The sequence below is a fragment of the Leptinotarsa decemlineata genome, unplaced genomic scaffold, assembly GCF_025532065.1.
Source record: "Leptinotarsa decemlineata unplaced genomic scaffold, Ldec_3_MD MMD2_tig00000576_RagTag_RagTag, whole genome shotgun sequence".
NCBI lineage: Eukaryota > Metazoa > Arthropoda > Insecta > Coleoptera > Chrysomelidae > Leptinotarsa > Leptinotarsa decemlineata.
In genome coordinates, this window is record NW_027412551.1 from 11,302,795 (window position 1) to 11,323,019 (window position 20,225).

At 34.9% G+C, this 20,225-nt stretch overlaps 1 protein-coding gene across 1 annotated transcript; it reads right to left on the reverse strand.

Moving 5' to 3' along the window:
* Positions 1 to 15,963: 15,963 nt before the first annotated feature.
* On the reverse strand, positions 15,964 to 16,311 carry LOC141481968 (ubiquitin carboxyl-terminal hydrolase 2-like). The gene has a single exon (XM_074174468.1). It carries the CDS (start codon positions 16,309 to 16,311, stop codon positions 15,964 to 15,966), a length of 348 nt encoding a protein of 115 aa, XP_074030569.1.
* Positions 16,312 to 20,225: the final 3,914 nt, after the last annotated feature.

Genomic DNA, 20,225 nt, shown 5'->3' on the forward strand with positions numbered 1-20,225 from the left:
ATATGTTTATCTTTTGATTTTCATGGAATTATTGTGCAGCACTTTGACTGCATTAACCTCTCTCGATTTCATATCATTTCTAGAAATATGTGGATTCGTTTTCTGATGGCATAAAAACTTGGCAAGTTGACTTGGGTATCTCACCAATAGGTGGTTCCACTTATGTCACGTTTGCGTTCACGAAGTTATTCTTATCAAGTACTTTTCTTGGTTTTCACATTTTGTCTTCAATCAAGGATCATCTGCCTGGCACTGACGATGCCCAACAGGCTGAAACAGCTTTCTACCGGTGGCTTTTAGATTGAAATCAATATAGAATTGATCAGAATAGTACTTATCTATTCATCTTTCGATTTTCATGGAATTATTTTCCAGCAGACTTGGAATAATTAAAAAAAAACCAATGTCAGTTATTGGATTTCAGATGATACGTCACTGCAAGACAATTGAAATTGTAGAAGAGATATTCCAAGAATAATTTCAATATTTTATAGAAACTCTGTAAAGTGTCTCCTTCAATGAAGTCTTGCAAAACGCATCCTTGCTTGAAATCACTGTTACCAGACATTTTAACGACCCTGTATATATCCTTCGTCACCGGACACCCCCGGTGGTCCCTCTAACATTCATGCCATGGATCCATAATAATTCCGACTCCATATACTTCATCGTGCTCTCAGAAAACTTCTCGCTGAATTTTTATTTATTTGCGAAAAGCAAAACAATGAATAATGACCAAAGATAAACGGCGGGCATCCGCCTGAAAAATAATTCTCGACGCATTTTTTCCAACATTTCGGCAATAAAGAGACATCCGGTTTAGGACGTTCGAAAGAAGCATGTGGGTTTTGTTGGATGGTCGTTTTGGCGTTGACGAATCTCGTCGAGTGTTGTTAGTCCGGGGGGAGTACTTGAAAGCTCTTGAATAGGACAAAATTCTCACATACGGTATAAAGGACACCAACTTGAAACCGTTAGAGACATCACAAACATGGAACTTGAAGATCATACTTCGCAAAAACTATAGATACCCAACGGAAACAATATTCACAGAAGCAAAAGCTCTGGATTCCCGTCACCTTTACTACCAATCACTAGTCCTCCACCATCCTAAAAACAAGCATAAATACGAGCCTATACAGCACAAACATGAAAAACGTTTCGAAGCCAAAACAACAACAATTCCAAGAATTAATACACGAAAATGTCAAAGTTTGTTTACTTACCTTCGTCCAGTCTTATACGCTGATATACCAGATGATATCCGGAGAATACGATCATTTGGCTTGCTGTAAAAAAAAATATGAAAAATTGGCTTTATAGCTATCCAAGAGAAAATATAAACCGATCAATTGACAGGAAAAAAATGCCTACTCGTTTATATGCAAAGTTGTATCTGTATTGTACATGAACATACTTATATCTATATACTTTCTTCTTTGTAATATCTATGTTATGTTTTTTGTTATCTATATCTATCTTTTTGTAATATTCTATGACCTATAATTCTATAAACTACTCAAAAACTTTCGCCCATGAACAAGTGAAACCTTCTTTTGGGCGCTTCGTATTTATTTACTACCATTTACTGTTAGCAATAGTTATATTATATTAAAACTTTACTTATATAGTTGGTGAATGAATTTTATTATATTATGATTACAGTGAATATATAATAACGTGACTTCCTGTCAAATCTCTGGTGACGTTACTGAAGGCCACTGTTCCTAAGTAACAATGGGAAGACAATTACAGTGAAATAATATAGAGAAGGGTACTAACTTCAAATTTCATCTGTGCACCCGTACTGAGACTTTGAAAATATCTGTCGAGATGTTCACGGGGAGTTTTGATTTATATATATTGTTTTGAGATGTAACATACTCTTAGAAAAAAGTTAGTTCTACTGATTAAAAGAGACTTTGGATTCTCCTATCAGTAGGATCATAATTTAATCAAGTGTTATGATGTACGAGCATCGTGAAAAATGATTAAGGATTCATGAACTGAGATGTAATATACGATTTTTTTATCAGAACTCCTCAGTCCACTACCTGCAAATCAATTTGTCCGCTTTTTAATCTATTTTTGATAAATTAATTTGCAGGTAGTGGTTCCATTAGTTAATTACCGAAAAATCAATTAGGACAATCATCATTTAACAAGCAAAGTCCATATCGGACCAAAATCTTTAGGTATATAAACAGCTAACCCTTGTCTTTAGATCCAGTATCAATTTGCTTCTCCTGAAGATGCTAACCTTGTTAGCGAAACGCGCGTCGAGTGCAAAAATATCAGTTTGGTGTAAGGATAATTGATCTCTAGGAAAAGTTTTCAAAAATCGGTTCGCAAAACCACTCACTACCTCACCTAACCCCACGAACACACGGCACTGATAAAGAAATATTGTGAAACGGACAAAAAATTAGTATTCAGCAGGTCCAGCTAGCCGAGCCTTCATTCCTCAACTACATTTGATAGCACGTTCACTAACTATCTGGGCGACTAGGGGCTACAGGCAAGAAATATTTATGACTGTACCAGGGACGCTTTGAACATAAAACCACTGGTAGTATATACACTTCCCATTTGCCGGGCAGTGATTATGAACACCCCTCGTAGTGCTCTTAATTTTATTGCCGTTCTAATTAGGAATGGGCAGACTATACAACAGCTTCATTCCCAGAATTCTTCGATTGGCCAAATCTATAAATAACCTTATATCAGTTTCCCGCTTTGAAAGCCATATTCTTCACCTAGTCATCTAATACTCTCTACTTGTGTTGTTGTATTGTGTCTAGTACTTGTCTGTAATAATTATATTACTTCATATTGTTATACATTTCACATACATTTTCTTAAATAATCTACTTGTTATCTCATTTTGAAACTGTATTATTCTTATAATACAGTTTCTTCAATCCACTGTATTGCATCAAGTACTACACAGTACTGTATTACTTATATCTGAATTGGACTTGCCCGTGTATATACATAAATAATTTAAAAGAGTTGTTATTAATTTTCATAAAGTAGTGGGTCAGCACATTCACAATAACAAAATGGCACAAATGTTCAAAACAGTTTCATTCATCGTTAACCCAAAAAGAATAATAATCCATTCAAAATTGTTGAAACAGATATATCAAATATAATGCCTTCGACAACAATCCCTTATCCCATCCCAAGTTCCCAAGTAGAAGTAACAGTCTCAATCCATTCTTAGGGTATTTACTCAAGACACACTTTCAGCATTATTGCTTCTATCCGTTGAGATATATTATACCGATACAGTCATTAGTAGAGCTACCAAAGTCAAGATTAAGAACAATAAACGCTGAAAACCTTAAATATGTGATTCTGTTAAGAGAATCGCAAACAACATAAAGGTGCCGAAACCCTTAAATTGCTTTGGGCGTGATGACTGTTGAGTTGTCCTGTGTATCGGGGTCGGTAAACGTATAATTCAGTGACTGATTTGTATTTGACACAGGGCTGATTTTTGAATCATCTTCAATAAGACAATGGGTAAAATATTCATATGAAGTTTTTATCAGAAGTTTAAGATGAATGTTTCAAAAAGTTTCAGATCTGGTTGCAATGGGCTTTTTGAAAAATTTCTTATCTACACAGGGTACTGATTAGCATTTCGATCAGGATGTTTCAAATGTTGTGCCCGTTTTGATGTCATGTATTTTTGTAGCTCCATATGTCAATCTTAACCTCATATCTCCATATCCTTTTTTTTCAGACTTTCACTATATGATGTCGTTAGGAATTAGGCAATGATAGTGTTAATGAACGCACTCTTCAACGATTAGTGAATGATAAACCATCTATGCGTTGAACTGTCTGAGGTTATTAGATATTATATAAACTGCATTACATCCAGATGCTAGTTTGCTCTTGAGAGACTCAATATGATTATAGGAATTCAGTCAGCAATCAATGTGTAACCCCAGGAAATTTGTATGACGTTTGTCTTCCATTTCAATCTATCTTCTGAAAGCGACAACATTGGTCTTCAAGACATTGAAAAGAAGAGTATTTTAGTCACATTAGTCACTTTATTTGGGGTCTTTCAATCTGAGCAGTTTCATATTATCTTGGTGTCATTGGTATACAGTGTGGAATGTCCAGATATTTCAATATTTGGAGAGTCATCAATATACACCAAACAGAAGAGCGGGTACAGTATTGATCCTTGAGGTACATCAGTTCTGTATCTATATCTGTAGAGCAGGGAGGGTGAGTGTAAGCCCACAGTAAACAGTGTGAGGCCACGTGTGACCCATTGTACATCCTCCCGAGGAGTTTTCCTCCTAGGTCATCGACCATCCTGTCCTTTCTAGGGAGGTGGACAGGTCATTGGGAGACATCTCCTTTATATCGGCAGGTGTAGGCCAAAACTCGCCGAACACACATTCTCTTATTGCCGATTTTGGTCTCATCTTCCTGTTCCTGCATAGAGGTGTGTCCACTAGCTCCATATTATGGAAGCGTGTCCTTAGTTGAGTGGCCAGTCAGAAATCCTACTTTTAGGCATATATTTCTCCTGGTCATCGCCAGATATTTTTTCAGGCCAGCTTTCCAGGGTCGCTCAGGGTGATCCTGGCAAGATTGCATCCTTTGATTTCATCCAGTTTCTTTGTGGCCTGAGTATAGGTGTAACATTTGGCTAGTTCCGCAATTCCTTCAACCCACCTCGGGATAATGTTGTTATCCACCGAGGCTTTGGCTAAATCTTAGTGGCACTCTAGTACTAGCCCTGAGGTGACACTTTGTCTGTTCAAGGCTGATAGGGCTTGTTTGCTGTTAGTGCAGATTGTAATGTTTTTGCCAGAAATTCCTTTCCTGCTTATTTCTTTTGTGGCGATTGAGATATCAGCCACTTCTATTTGAACCACGCTGGTATTTTTTCCTATTCCCCACTTAATCCTTAGACTTTGGTGTCATCGGCATACGGTGTTGAATGTCCAGATATTTCAATATTTGGAAAGTCACAAATATACACCAATTTGAAGAGCGGGCCCAGTATTGATCCTTGAGGCACGTCAGTTTTCATGTACATTTTTTCAGACAGTTTTGTTGTTTTTACTATATGGCTTCGACCTGGTAGGTAGAAATTACACCATTCAAATGTACTTCCTCTGATTAGTTTCTGTAACAGTGTTTAATAATTCACAGAGTCGAACGTATTTGATAAATCATTAAATACTGGAAAGCTGGTAAATGCAATTATCGGAATCGCAGCCCGTGTTTGGTGGTCTGTTTTACTTTGTGGCCATGTTCATCTTTCATCTTATATTATTTGATTCGTTTTATTATATTTACCTTTCTCGTTTTATTACTTATCACAATTGATATTTCAGCTATTCTTTCCAAATTTATCTATTCTTCCATAGATTTCGAATCATATTATACGATGTAAGTACGAACTGGTAAAATTCACCCTTAACATTGTCAAACACTTTCACTTTCATATTCCTCGATCTGAGCAAGGCGTTCGACTGCGTCTCTACTGACATTTTATTAGAAAAACTGAGATACTATGGATTTGTAGGCATAGCACACAATCTGCTAGCATCATATCTAAATGAGAGAAAGAAATGTGTATCATATGATGAAGAACTCAGTAGCTTAAAAACTAAATTGAATGGTGTTCCACAAGGTTGAGTGCTTGGGCCACTTCTTTTCTTGATTTATATTAATGACCTGCCAAATTCAATGACAATGTTTACAATGCTATTCGCCGATAACACTTCCTTCGCCACTCGAAAAAAATATTGAAGAGTCATCAGAATTGGAGAAGCGAGTTATTCAAGCAGCTACGGACTGGTTTAATGCGAATAGCCTATGTGTGAATAAAAGCAAGACACAAACAGTTATGTTCTCGCTGTCTCATAATCTCTCAAATAATGTGAAATGTCTTGGTATAACCATTGATTCAAAGTTAACTTGGAAACCCCATATTGTCAAACTAGCAAAAAATCATGCAAGGTCTATGCAATCAGGAAGATAAAAAATGAAGTCGGTAATGAAGCTGCCCATACTGCTTATCATGCAATGTTTCATAGTTCCTTAACGTACGGATTGATGAACTGGGGCACATCTGTTTATATTTCGAGAATATTTAAAATTAATAGAAGAGCAATCAGAGCTTTAGCTGGAGTAGGTCAAATGGAGAGCGGTAAGAATCGGTTTATTGAGTTCAATATATTAACTCTGCCATCATGTGTAATATACTGCAATTTGATACACATTCAAGAAAATTTACAAAAGTTTACTACAAACGGTAACTGAACGGAAACTGTCTCAATGTATCTTCATTTTTGAATTTTCATTTTTACATTTATATATTTATTTACTTTATTTTGTGCTTGTATTATATACAAGCTACTACCTACCCGTTTTTCGGTAATTTTAACACCTCAAGTTATCACACTGAGGTGTGATAACTTGACCAATAAAAAATCTAAATCTAATTTAATCTAATCAAATAAAGAGAAATTGTAATGAAGACGTCTCTAAGAACATAGTTTTGTGCAAAAAAATGCCCTTCGATGATTTCTACATGTTTTCGTCCTTCTGATTTTAGAAAAACAAAATTTCATCGTATTTCTCCTCTGATGGAATTTATATCCGAACAAAAAATCCACCACTGCTACGCACCGATATTATTCAAATAACAATTTATATTGCGACTCCAAATTGAAAACATACAACGCCACATTCAGCCTTGAGAAAAAAACCGTCCCAGGCCCGAGGAATTAATTTCAATTCTAATTTCATAAGTCCCTTGTGTTTTCGTTATTCTTTTGTTGTGTTTTTGAGAAGCGTCGACCAGGACAAAGTGAATCATAATGCAAATAAATTTTAATCTCGACTAAAAGCTAACAGGCTTCTAATAAGTTTACGGCGCACTTAGAAGTATCGCTGGAATAATAAAAAATAATTAATTTCATATCACCGGTACATGCTGTTCCGCATTCAATTTGCTCGGGTTGATTAAATCAGCGTTTCCGCTTTTTTAAAAGCTCACTTCGAGAAGCTGAGATGCTTTTATTAATTTGTTTCCAAAACTCAGGAAATCAAGTTGCATTAATGAAATGGAGTTGTCTGTTTTGTGGAAAGAAAATTAGATGAAAAAACTCACTACGGATAAAGGATTGGCAGCAATAATTAATGCTCAAATTCAGGTTTTGAAAACGACAAGAGGGTGTTTTCTAAAACTGAAGAAAGCTAAGTGAAGATATTTAATGTTTTCGATTGATTTTTTCAATATGTAGGCAACATTATCACTTCTTCGATCATATTTGACGAAATATACTCGAAGTGGTTGATTGTGCTAAAAACATCTGTATACCGAAAACCCACTCTTACGGGACAGTATCTGAACCACGAATCCAACCACCATCAATCGACTAAAAGAGGAATCATCAAGACTCTATTAGACCGTGCTTTCAGGCTCTATAATACGAATTATTAGGTCTCGAGAAGGAACTAGACATCATCAAAAATGATCTTCAACGGAATGGCTACTCCAAAGCGATGGTAGAAAAGATTTTGGCTAAAAGACAGCAGGAGCCTCGTAAGGAAGAGAAGCCGTCACAACCAGTGCTTGCACTTCCCTACATCAGAAGATTATCGGAGAGGATAAGAAGAATTGGTTCCAAGTACAACATCAGAACCTGCTTCAGATCCGGTAACACTATCCGTATCAGCCTCACGTAAACCAGGCCACCAAACGCGGACTGCGATTTCAAGAATTCCATTTACCGGATACCCTGTGAGTGCGGAAAATCCCATATTGGTGAAACTAAGAGGCCATTGAATGTTCGCATCGCCTAGCACAAGAAACACACAGCGAGGGGAAACCAGCAAATCAGGAATAGCAGACCATGTTTGGACCCATCAACACAACATCGAGTGGTCCCAAACTGAGATCTTGAACAGAGAGGAACATTGGTTTAGAAGAAAATTCAAGGAAGCCGCATACATGTTGTCCAATAACGTATTCAGCCAAGCCAGCGTAGAAATACGCAACATATGCAAACCCATCATCAAGCGAAAAATAGCCAACTCCCGCCAAACGGTCTTCTCCCACGGAACTAGTGAAGCGGAAAAGTAGTCATCTCTCGGAGGAATCAGTCCAGTCATCACCCGAAGACGATTGTAGATACTAACCATCGAAACGTCGATAACTAACGTGACTTGGAATCACCCCACTTTTTATTTTTATTTTCTTTTTTTATTTATTTATTTTTATTTATTCAGTTTTTCTATTTTTACTTGTATTTTATTTCACTATTATTTCATTTCAGGTTTATTTTGCTTAATATAATTGTTATTTTCAGCTATTCATTTTTAATTTTTCTTCTTTTTTTAGTTGTTTCAGGGATTTCAAATCATTTTATATAGTAGACAATGGAAGTTCGAACTAGTGAAATTCTTCTGTTCAATGTTTTTATGATATCAGAATGAAATTATTTAGGATAAACATGACTAAACATGAGTGCTCTGTATATACAGTCAGGTGCATGGAAAACGGCCACCTTGAAATGTTAACATACTTCGAGATTTAATAACTCTTTCGTTCCATTCAATATTCTCTTTTTTTTCAGTACTCAAAGCCCTTCGCCGATGTATCTCAAAGACAATTCCGCCCAACTCTCTCACACGCTGTAACCCCAAACTCGTTAAGTCCCATAAAAAATAAATCGTATTGAGAAAAGGGTCCTCCAGACCAAGAATCTATTTTGAAGCTTCGGACATTTGTTCTGTTTTATCACGTCCGGAATTTAGAGTGGGAATGGTCTTGCATCCTCTCCAATCTCTTCAGCAGTCGACCGTCTATCAGAATTTTAAATTATGGCGGAGGTAGAGGGTTCAATTGGGTTAGGAATTTCGATTGAAAATGGTTTAAACTATATGGATACGAGCAGTTTTATGGTTCATATGAGTTGAGATTTATTTTTATTGAAAACGGAGTGATAATTACAGGCCACAAACAAAATGCGATTTGACATTTGCTATTAACGCAAGGGCTTGAGCTTTATTTTCACATTTTTTATTATCGTCATCATCGTAAGATATAGTCGAAGTAAACGATATTGTGCATGCATTCTTGAAGTCGCGGTACTCTCAAAGGCCAAAAAAACCAATACATAAAAATGAACCGGCTGCCAATTAGTCCACGTGGATTGAAGAATTGGCGGTTCCTATTGGATGATTTTTATTAACCAAGTTTCACGATTGACTGAAGAGTCATAAAATTAAATTTGAAGTCATGTTACTGTGATGAATAGAATGCGTGGATAGTTACTGCCGTCGTGTCGCCAATGTTCAGTTCAAGAACTGATCGAGATTTGAGTGTTGAAATTCGACATTAGTGCAGTTATAATTACTTTAGATTTTTATAATCTGTTTAAAATGTGGCGTCCTTGGACCAGCACTAATAGCAATCACGAGTGTGATAACAACGCAGACATTTTTCAGTGTAGTGATTCCAATAGCGATGTTGAACAATGTGAAAAAGAGATACCAGTGAATAAGGTTCGGATGCTTTTTGATATTGAAACACAGAAAGTATGTTTGAATGTATATAAGAATCTAGATCTCAGAAATTTCTTTCTTAACTGTACGTGAAATAGTCAAAAACAAACCTTATGAACGCAAGACGCGATGTGATACAGGATTACCAACTTCCCTAGATGTTCATCTAATGAAATCATTGAAAAAACAATATACCACTGCTACGAAGGCAATGAGATTCCTACAATTGAAATCAGGAAGAAATTGAATATATCCAGCCATAACGGGAGCTGCTGTGACAAAACTCTTCAGAAATGGATGAAGAAACTAGGATTTAGATTTAAAATAATAGAAAAACGTCAAGCAGTTAAGGTAAAGCAGAAAAATAGTGGAATTTCATGAAAAATAACTAAATATAGACAAGAACAACGGATCAAAAGCCCGAAAACCAGTTCAGCATATTCCTATCCGTGAGAACTTTAGATTTAACATTTCAAACCTCTACAGGAAGAAGAGGTTAATCAAGAAGAAGAAGAAGAACTCAGGTGAAAATCAACAACAACAACATTTAAATTAGTAGCGTTTAAGGACATTCTACTTCTGAACACGTAATAAACATCATTTTTACCATTATAGTAGGAAGCGGATCGATTAGGGTCGACCGACTTCCGAACACTTAACAGTTATATCCAGATGATGACAAATGAGACTTTGTCGAAACGTCGGTGAGATTGAAGATAATATCACATACACGGATCAAATGCACGAAAACCAGTTCAGTTATAAAAGACTACTTTCTGTGATTCAAGCTTTCGAAAATTCATTTTTTCCTTAAAAAAGTCATATAAATCCAAATATACAAAACCAGACAGTTATATGCAAATGTGATGTTGAAAATTTTGTTGTTGTACCGGAGAAAATGTGATTTTAATGATATTTGCATATACAGTGGAACTAAAATGTAAGTAGACAATTATTAGTGATCTATAATTTTTTTTTATATTATAATATAAGTTCTTGTCAATGGCCTTTTCACATGGTTGCGAGGAAGAGTGCTATTCTATCGTTTTCATATCATAGACGAGCAAAATATGCCATTTGCTACTCGATATTACTTTCCTTAGTACTTTGCCATTGTTGTTTATATAACAATAAACACATTTATCATTATTATTGCGCAACCAAAACGATCCTTTTTTTGGATAGGATCTTCACGTGTGTTGAGGAGTGGATCCTCTACGACAACAGGAGACGTTCATGACACTGGTCATGAACACATCAATGACTCACTATGGCATCAAAAACCCATCGAAGAAATACTATGATCACTGTATGGTGGTGAGCGGCTGGTGTGATACGGAATGAGTTTCTGCAACAGTGTCCTATTGTGGTGAAATCCTCGAAAATCGGTACTGGTCAACAAAAAAGGGTCTGGTCCTGCTTCACAACAACGTCCGTCCGCATGTCTGAAAAAGGAACGAATTACGTGTTGAATTTCTGCCTCACCCGCCATACTCTCCAGACCCCTCGCCAATCGACCACTTCTATAACTTTCCCACCGGTACAACCTTCACCAATCAGGACCAGGATCAAATTTCGAGCACATACTTTTTATGCTGACGGAATTATTCAATTTGTTTTACGTTCGCAAAAGTGAACTGATTCATATGACGCCCATTTCAACTGAGTTGAATAATTATTCACTGAGATATTACAATTCAAAGTAGACTGATAAAAATGGACAAAATTTTGGAGAACATCTGAAATATTTCGATTTGATTCGAATACATCACTACAATTTCAAATACTTTATCGAATATTTTTGGATTCCGTTTGTGTTCAATGCGTTATAAATTATACATTCCTGTAATTCAATTTCTCACGAGACTTCGAAGTATCCTCTCGTTGTAATTTCACATTCTACTCCACTGCAATTCCAGTTGCTTTGTTTAGAATGACTACCCTCAACTTTTCAAATATGCCGTGTTCCGCCTTAGCAACGCATGAAGGAGTTTGAAAAGGTCCCGAAATATATCTTCGCACGCCGCATATCAATCGACTTCGGAACTATTGTATAATCTCACAGAGCGGCTGTTACGAGAATTTCCAGAAGTAATTCGTTATTTCTGGCCGGTTACTAATGTAAATTTTGAACTGTTATTGCTTTTTTATAGTTTCCTCGAAATGATCAACGACAAGTCGGTGTTTGCTTTGTTTTCTGGTGCCGAAATATTCCCAATGTGGGCCGATTATGAGAAATGGTTTTATTGCTGTCGTTAATGCATCGTAAAATATTCATTTGACTTCATGATGAAATATCAACTATAATAACTGTACTGAAGAAGACCACGGCAAAACCCGGAAACCAACTAAAACATTGTTTCAATCCTTCATAGGTGAGCCAAAACTCTTCAAATGTTTTTCTTTATTGTTGTCAAAACTTAGCGTGATCACAGTGTACGGATGACATCAGGAATTAATATTCAGGAATGTCTTATTTACACATCATTTATGGTGTATCTCAAGGTAAAGTTTTGGGTTTGTTCCGTTTTTTTACAATATTGATGAAGGAATCATCAGTTTTGCAGATGACCCAGTGGTCTTGTTTATGAGGCCTGTTCAGAAAACAAATAATTCCGAATTGGGGTGAAAATAAGTAGGTTCAATTCAATGCCACAAAAACCCAGGAAATAGTTTTCTCCAAAAAGATAAATATCTCCGAACCAGATTATTGATGTCAGGTCAGACAATTCCACTTTCTGCTTTGATAAGTTTGTTGGTGGTTAAAATGGACACCAATATCTCTTGGCACAATCATGTCGCTGGAATTGCGAAAGCCGCTTTTCAAAAACTTGGAACACTGTTCCAAACCAGAAAACTGTACACACCTCAGCTGCTTCTGATGCTTTATAAAGCTCAGATCAGACTTTGTTTGGAATATTGTTCTCATGTATGGAGCTCCTCCCCAAGCATACCCTGAAGATTCTATCCAGAAAAGAGCCATCCGCCTGATTGGAGACGCGAACATCACTTGCAACCTTGTCTAGCACAAGGGTGCTCAACCCCACGCCCGCGGCCACAATGTGGCCCAGGAAAGAATTTTAAATGGCCTGCACAAATAAGTTTTGAAATACGCACTAAATTGAAAAATCCCGTCAAATTGCCTGCCGCGAAGGAACGTAGTACCTACAGAAAATATTGACCTTTTCCCCATAATAAAACATTTGAAAGTGGAGCTCAATATTGCTTCTGTTAATTATTCTAAATACCAATCTAAAATTCAATGCTAATCATAGTCGTTTGAGAACAAACTATACAGATTTTTATAAATCCTTTCAAAATGAGTTTGGCGGAAATAGTTGGTTATCCTGCCAATATTCAGTTGAAACTCGTTGAACTCCAAAATCACGATAAATTAAAAAACCTTTTTGCCAACAAACTGTCTTGTGAAGCACAAAATTCTTCGGAAGATTTTGCAGATTTCTAGAAATTGATACCAAAAGTAGAATTTCCAGCGTGTGTGAAAATATATTTTCAGACCTTAATTATGTTAAAAATGAAAACCGCACATCCTTAATTGAGCAACATGTGTGTGACTTGTTGTTACTATCAACATCGGATTTGTCGCCTAACATAGGTAAATTATTAAAGACAAACAATGGCAGAAATCACATTGATTGTAACAACGACTTACGCTATTCTTAGATTTGAGAAGATACATACTTAAATTCAATTTTCTTTCTTTATTTAGCTGCTAAATTTGAGCATAAGATACTCTCTGTTTGTTCATTATATTACCTAATGAACAGAAATTCAATTTTATTCTCCAATATTGGGTTTTTATTGCACATGTCCTGAGAGTAACTGAAATAGGAATTATATGATGGAATCGGCCGATACTTGATGAAAATCCATAACTAACGTATTCCAAAAACACTTCATTGTGAGATTTTCACTAAATTGTTTTACAAAAACGCAACACGTGTTTCGCCATACAATGGCTTCATCTGGCGTGTCTTTCAACTAATTCTACACATTCAATACTAAATATATATATAGTTTATGGAGTACCTGAAATCAAAGTACCTGTAAACGAAGTACCTGAATTTTAAGTAGCTGATATTTTACCTGAGTAAAATATCAGCTACTTATTAAATTACCTGCACTTATGTTCCATTTTCACATTTGAAAAAATATATTCAGTAACGGAGAGTTATTGAGTTCTAATTGATCATTCAGTAAATTACCCGAATTCCTGAATCTATTGATTTCTAAACATTCTAGATGATTAAGTTTCAAACTCTTCTCTTCTAAATGTAACACCTCGTACTCATGATTGAACTCGTGTCCTTCTGCTAAAAGATGGTTTGCAAATGTGGAATTGGTCTTTCTATTTACAAAACTACTCCTATGTTCTTTAATTCGTTGGAAAAATGTTCTTCCTGTTTGCCCAATATACAGTTTTGGACAGGAGCCACAAGTCAGCTTATATACTCCTGATCTATCCGACACCAAAGTTTTGTCCTTATTGTTTTTAATAAATTTACTTAGGTTATTATTCGTTCTATAAGCCACGTTTACGCCTTCTTTCTTCAAAAAACGGGCAATATTCCTGTTTGGTTCCCCCACATATGTCAATGTCTTATAACTCACGTTATCGCATCTTGAATATGGGTAGACCAGATCCATGGCTTGCTTTTGTCGTTTTTTGGAAAGAATGGAGTTTACAATATCTACCTTATAACCGTTATTAATCGCGATTTGTTTGATCAAATTCAGCTCTTTCTGGAAATCCCTATCAGACAGTGGAATATTCAATAATCTGTGAATCATACTATTGAATGCAGCAACTTTATGCTGGTACGGGTGTGTGGAGGAATTATGTATGATAATGTCCGTGTACGATGGTTTGTGGAAAATTGCAAACTCATGTTTATTGTTATTTTTCGTAATGGTTAAGTCCAGGTAATTTATTGAATTATTTACCTCCCTCTCAGTGGTGAATTTTATTGACGGGTGGATGGAGTTGGCATATTCAATGAACTTGCCTAATTGCCTATCTGTACCAGTAAAACATACTAAGATATCATCTACGTATCTGTACCAGTACAAAAAATTGTTGGCTAACTGATTATTATGGATTTCATACTCTATGTTATCCATGAAAATTTCCGCCAGTAAGGGACTCAAAGGATTCCCCATTATTAGTCCTTCATTGCATGAAAAGAATTCTCCGTCAAACTGGAAATAATTTTGAGACACACAAATGGTGAGTAAATCAACAATCTCTTGTTTTATCAGTGGATTCACATGGTTTTTGTCTAAGAGACACTCCACTAGTCCAATTGTTTCAGTTGGCGGGATACTGGGAAATAAATTTTGGACATCGAACGATATTAATTTTGAGTTATCTGGGAGGATTACGTCTTTAATATTATCCACTAATTGATAAGAATTATTTATACTAAATTTAGGCTTGAAATTGGTATAGGTTTGAATCAATTCAATCAGGATTTCTGAGATTTTAACAGTAGGTGCCGTTACGAACGATACCACTGGTCTAATCGGGAAATTGGTTTTATGTAATTTAATAAGAGAATACAGTTTTGATGGTTGTGGATTCATGATCAATGCTCTACATTTATCCTTTCCATTCATAACCAATTCTATTGTTTTGAGAGTTTCCTTAACCTTTTTCTGGTACATAGTTGTCGGATCATTCCTCAGAATCTCGTAGCTTCCTGAATTAAGGAAATCTTCCTTAATTCAGGAAGAATTCTATGTGTTTCTACAATATTTGAGTCGAATTTGAAATGCATATTTAAAGAAAGAAATCAGAAGAATCATGAAATACAAATCAATTAACAGAATCTAGCTATTGAAAAGAGAGAAGGAAAAAAACCCCGTCAAAAGTGCTGCTTTGTTCCCTCCTGTTCATAAAAGAGGACTTCCTCACTCACAAGCGATTTTGGTGAAATTGGGGAAACGTGTGAATCGCTGTATTCAATACAGCAATATGCTGTGTGATGTCCATTGTGGGTAGTCCCCCTGTGATTCGAAAGTGCATATAGATTGTTACGACGGGGAGCCACATTGCATAATTGCTCCTATCTGATCCTTCTGAAGAAAACTCAAGGGCAACATTCAATTTGCCTTTGAATATTTCCGTTGGAGAGAATCTTTTTAAATGAATTACTAAAATACGGGGAAACTTATGGATCGATAGGGACTTTGTGCATTCTCTTCTTTCTTTGCACCTCGAACATGTTGGTTTTTCATCTCCATTCAGGGTTTCCTCTTTTGTGAAGAAATCCAAGCATTGTGACGAACTCAATTGGCCAGTTCGTTGTGGTATAGGGAGAGACAAATCCCAGAAAGGATTGAAGGTTACTGATGAGAATCCACAGTATGTGCACTCCACAGTAGATTTCAATTGACCAACGAACTGTTCATGTGCATGTATCTCAGCCAGGACTCTTGCGCTTTTCCGCTGTCGCTCAATTTTTCGTCTATCTTCGTTAAGATCGGTTTGGGTGTCTCAGTAATTCCATTGAGGTCCTCATGTAAACCTTCTAAAAGATATCGAAGGAATTCCTGTGCGTCTTGATGGAAAGATCCCATGAATCGAGGGGAGAGTCTTTGAATCTGACTTTTAAAGTAGGCAGTGTTTATTTTCCTATCAGATGAAACTTCTGACCACAATTCCTTGATAACTTCTGCTAACGCTTTGATTAAATAACCTTTGATACTAGAAGTACTAGTATTGATATTTTCCATGTATGTATCTGTTTTTGAATATTCCAACAACTATCTCGTGTTTGATAAACATTGGATTATACTGTTCATGAAACAGGTGTTTCCAATCTTTTTCAATCCATTAAACCCAAGAGTTTTGACTGAAGAATGTATCTCTGATCCAATATTGTTTATACTACGTTGTTCATAAAATTAAAGAAAATATTAAGAAATTTCCTACATTTGGTTCAATCGTGTTAATATTTGAAACGAATTGAAAAGAATACCAGAGAAGTGAGGAAAATCGATATTTTGTAATATTTGATTAATTTGAGTGGTTTATGTATTCTTACAGCTCGAGAACAATATTAGAGAAGTGAAGGTGATATGAGAAATTTCGTAGTATGTGTTTTTATGATATTTGAAATGAATTTTAGATGGATATCACAATATTGAAGAAAATATCCAGGAATTATGTGAGAAATTCCTGATTTTATTTTAGTCTATTCTATGTGAATCCACTTTTAGTCTAAATGTTTCTATAATATTTGAATCGAGTTCGACATGTATATCATATGGTCGAAGAGAATATTCAGCAATTTTCAAATTTTGTTCTTTTTTGTTAATTATGTAAGAAATTCCTGAATTTACACGAAAAACATTGCAACGAGATTAACGTGAACTATTGAGCTTGATTGAATATATTAATCGAATATATTACAAAAATGAAGTACACTTCTGGGATTCTGTATAATTTCTTCGTCTGAATATCAATTTACTAACAAGCTACAGAAAGTTCCAGAGTATTCAAGCTGTTGAAAAGAAACAAGCCGTCTAAGCGTATAAAACACAGAAACTTTTTTATCATATTACATGTGAAAGTCCTCCACTTTGTCCTGGAAAGTTTAGTTTGCTCCAGGGAGAGTATATCGGAAATAATCTTACTTGATGAAAGATTTTTCAAAGAAGGGGATATCCACACACATGCCTTTACACACGCCTATCTTGTAATCTTTATGGAATAAGAATGTAGTTCGAGGAACATCGAATGGAGGAAACTTGATGACATTATGGAACCTTTTCATTCGGATCTTTCACATCAAAGAGTGATGAGCATTCGGATTCGTTTATGAGATTTCAACGCGTTTATCTGAGTGACGGATCACTGTGAAGATATGAGTATAATAGGTTGGAAGTTGGAAGATAAAGTAGAGTAGAGTTCTTTATTTGGCCATTTGACATACTATAGTATATTTATGGCGGATACAGAAATCCTTGTTTGGAATTACAAAGATGAAATCATCTACTGACAAAAATGAAAGTAAAGAGTGTAGGTTAGGTTAGAAAGTAGAATTATGAAGTCAAAAAACTGAAGATTCGATCAGTTCTTTCACAAGGTAGAAACCCTGCCACGTCAATAAATTTCTCAATGTTACAAAAACAGTGTTGAAGAAGAAACTTTCCAATAGTAGATTAGAATTTTGCAAGGCTTAATGATTTCAGAGATGAGTGAAGATGATTATACACATGTAAGTTCAGTTAATTTTTCCTATTTATTGTTAATTTATGTTTGTGCGGGTTCAGTAAGCTTGCCCATCACCAGTGAATCTCTAGTAGAACTTCATAGATGTATAACGTTGGAAGTTATATGATGCCCAGTTGAATACGGAAAGGATGGCAGTATTTTTTGTGACTTACTTTGACTATTATTCTCATGCCGTTTTGCAGGTACCTAAAAACACTAACGGAGTTAACTGAATCACCCCATATCAGAATACCATATGACATACCTGGATGAAGTAATCATAGCAAGCTATCTAAATAATAGAACTCAGTCAGTAAATGTTGATGGTGTACTATGGAGTACCGCAAGGTACAAAAGGGCCTATACTATTTAGTATATATATATATATATATATTGTTATTAAAATATAAAATTAGAAGAGTATTTATAATTTAATAATTTTAATTCTTGATTGTTATCTTGATAGTTCAAATAATTTGAAAATTTTCTGTGATATCAAAATTCTTAGTGCTCCGGCAGATACCTGTCCTTACCTCTAAATCTTACCTCTATTCTTTAAGGTTGCTCAGCTCAATCGAAGCTCATGCAGCTCTCTTTCTCAAAGTAAAATTCTTGGAAAGGTGTTATGAATAAAATTTTGTATGTCTGTGTTTTTGAAAATAAAACTTTGCCTCAAAGTTAAAAAAATATATAATGAATGTAAAATTTTGTAAATGTTTTGTCAAACTAAACTTAAATTACCCTAAAACTGCGCCAAAATACCTTATGCTAAGAAATGTTCCAGTAAATGTTACATTTGAAACAAAAATATTCTTAGAATTGTGTTCCGTACAGTTAAATTTACGTGTAACGGCAAATTAGTTACTTGAAAACTTAAGATGTCTGTGGTTCGTGCGTGGGAAACGATTCTAAAAATATCTGTGCTAAATGTCAGTGAATTTTTCAAATTTTCCTAATATTAAATCCAATAATAGTTCTTGTAAATAAAATGATGAAGTTCGTTGATAAATAAAAGTTCAGAAGTTGTGATTTTCACAATGGAAGTTCCTTGTGACTGGAAAACTTTTGATTCGATTTGGAGGTTATGAATTGTTCAAGATTTCCAAAAATGTATTCTTCTTATGGATTGGGAATTATAAATGATATTGTAATACCTCGAAACTGGTACAGCTTCCCTGGATTGGTTTTCCCCTGATTGGAATTTTGAATTGTAAAATCTCTAAAATCTCTAAAATCTCCAGTTAGTATCCTTTGTCGTTATTATTATTTATACTCTGGCTCCTATTGATGGTTTTATATATATTATATATATTTTATATATCAATATTATTGATAAGAACATGCAAAACGGCCTTTTCTCTTTCTTTGCCCTTTTTATTTCAAACAGCTCTTCAAAAAAATTCCCGTCTGGACAATTCAAAGGCTTCTATCCCCTTTTTATTGATTCACTCCTGGCAACCAGACAGAATTTTCCTGCCTGCTACTCTTCATGACAATAATTTTGAAATTTCTTCAATTTTGACACTTTTCACTGTTCACACATATTATATCTATGATTTCCCAATTTTCACTAATACTGAAAATGATTAATTTTGATACATTTCATCACATTTAGTTTTGAATTTTTCTAATTTTGAATCCAAAATTCATCATTTTACAGAAGTTAACACCTCCTTTTCAATTTATCAATCTGATTGGCTACTCTTTAGTTGCATCCAAATCATGTACTGAGTGTTCTTACCATTTTTCAGATAAAATTCCTAATGTCAGTGTTAATTGAATTTTTGTTATTAATTTGTAGTATAAATCTGTTTTATTGTATGTTATTATGTTGTATTAATGTCTTTACTGTTTTCAGTGTATTTATCCCGATGATTGATGGTTTCTGGTTAGTTGTGCTGTTTGGAAATGATCTGAAATACTCTAATACTGATAAGTCACAACTTTGCCTGATCTGGGCATGAACATTACTCCAAATTATACAGATAAGAATTTGAATAAAGGTAAAGTATCTGGCTTTCTGATAAAATTAAACATCTAAGAATAACTTTGATTTTCACAAACTTTCAACACTGAACTAACAAAATATGTGAACTTTTAACATCAAATTAATAATAATATGAAAAACTTTCAACATCGAACTATCAAAATAAATACAAACTTTTAACTTTTAACTACTAAAATAAATGCAAACTTTTAACATTCAACTAAATAAAATATGAAAATCTTTAACTTTGAAAACAGAATAATCTTTTAAAAAACTTATCATAACAATATCATCATAACATATATTTATTCACGTATCGTGTATTTATTCATGTTTATACGATATTCGTGTATTTATCTATGTATTGTATATTTATTCATGTTATTACTTTGTACTAGGCGATATCACGCACAAGAAACATTTTTTCGAAAATGTTTCTTTTGT

What these genes read in the sequence shown, in the direction of transcription:
- LOC141481968 (XM_074174468.1), bottom strand. Translation starts at nt 16,311, where the DNA reads ATGGAAAATATCAATACTAGTACTTCTAGTATCAAAGGTTATTTAATC.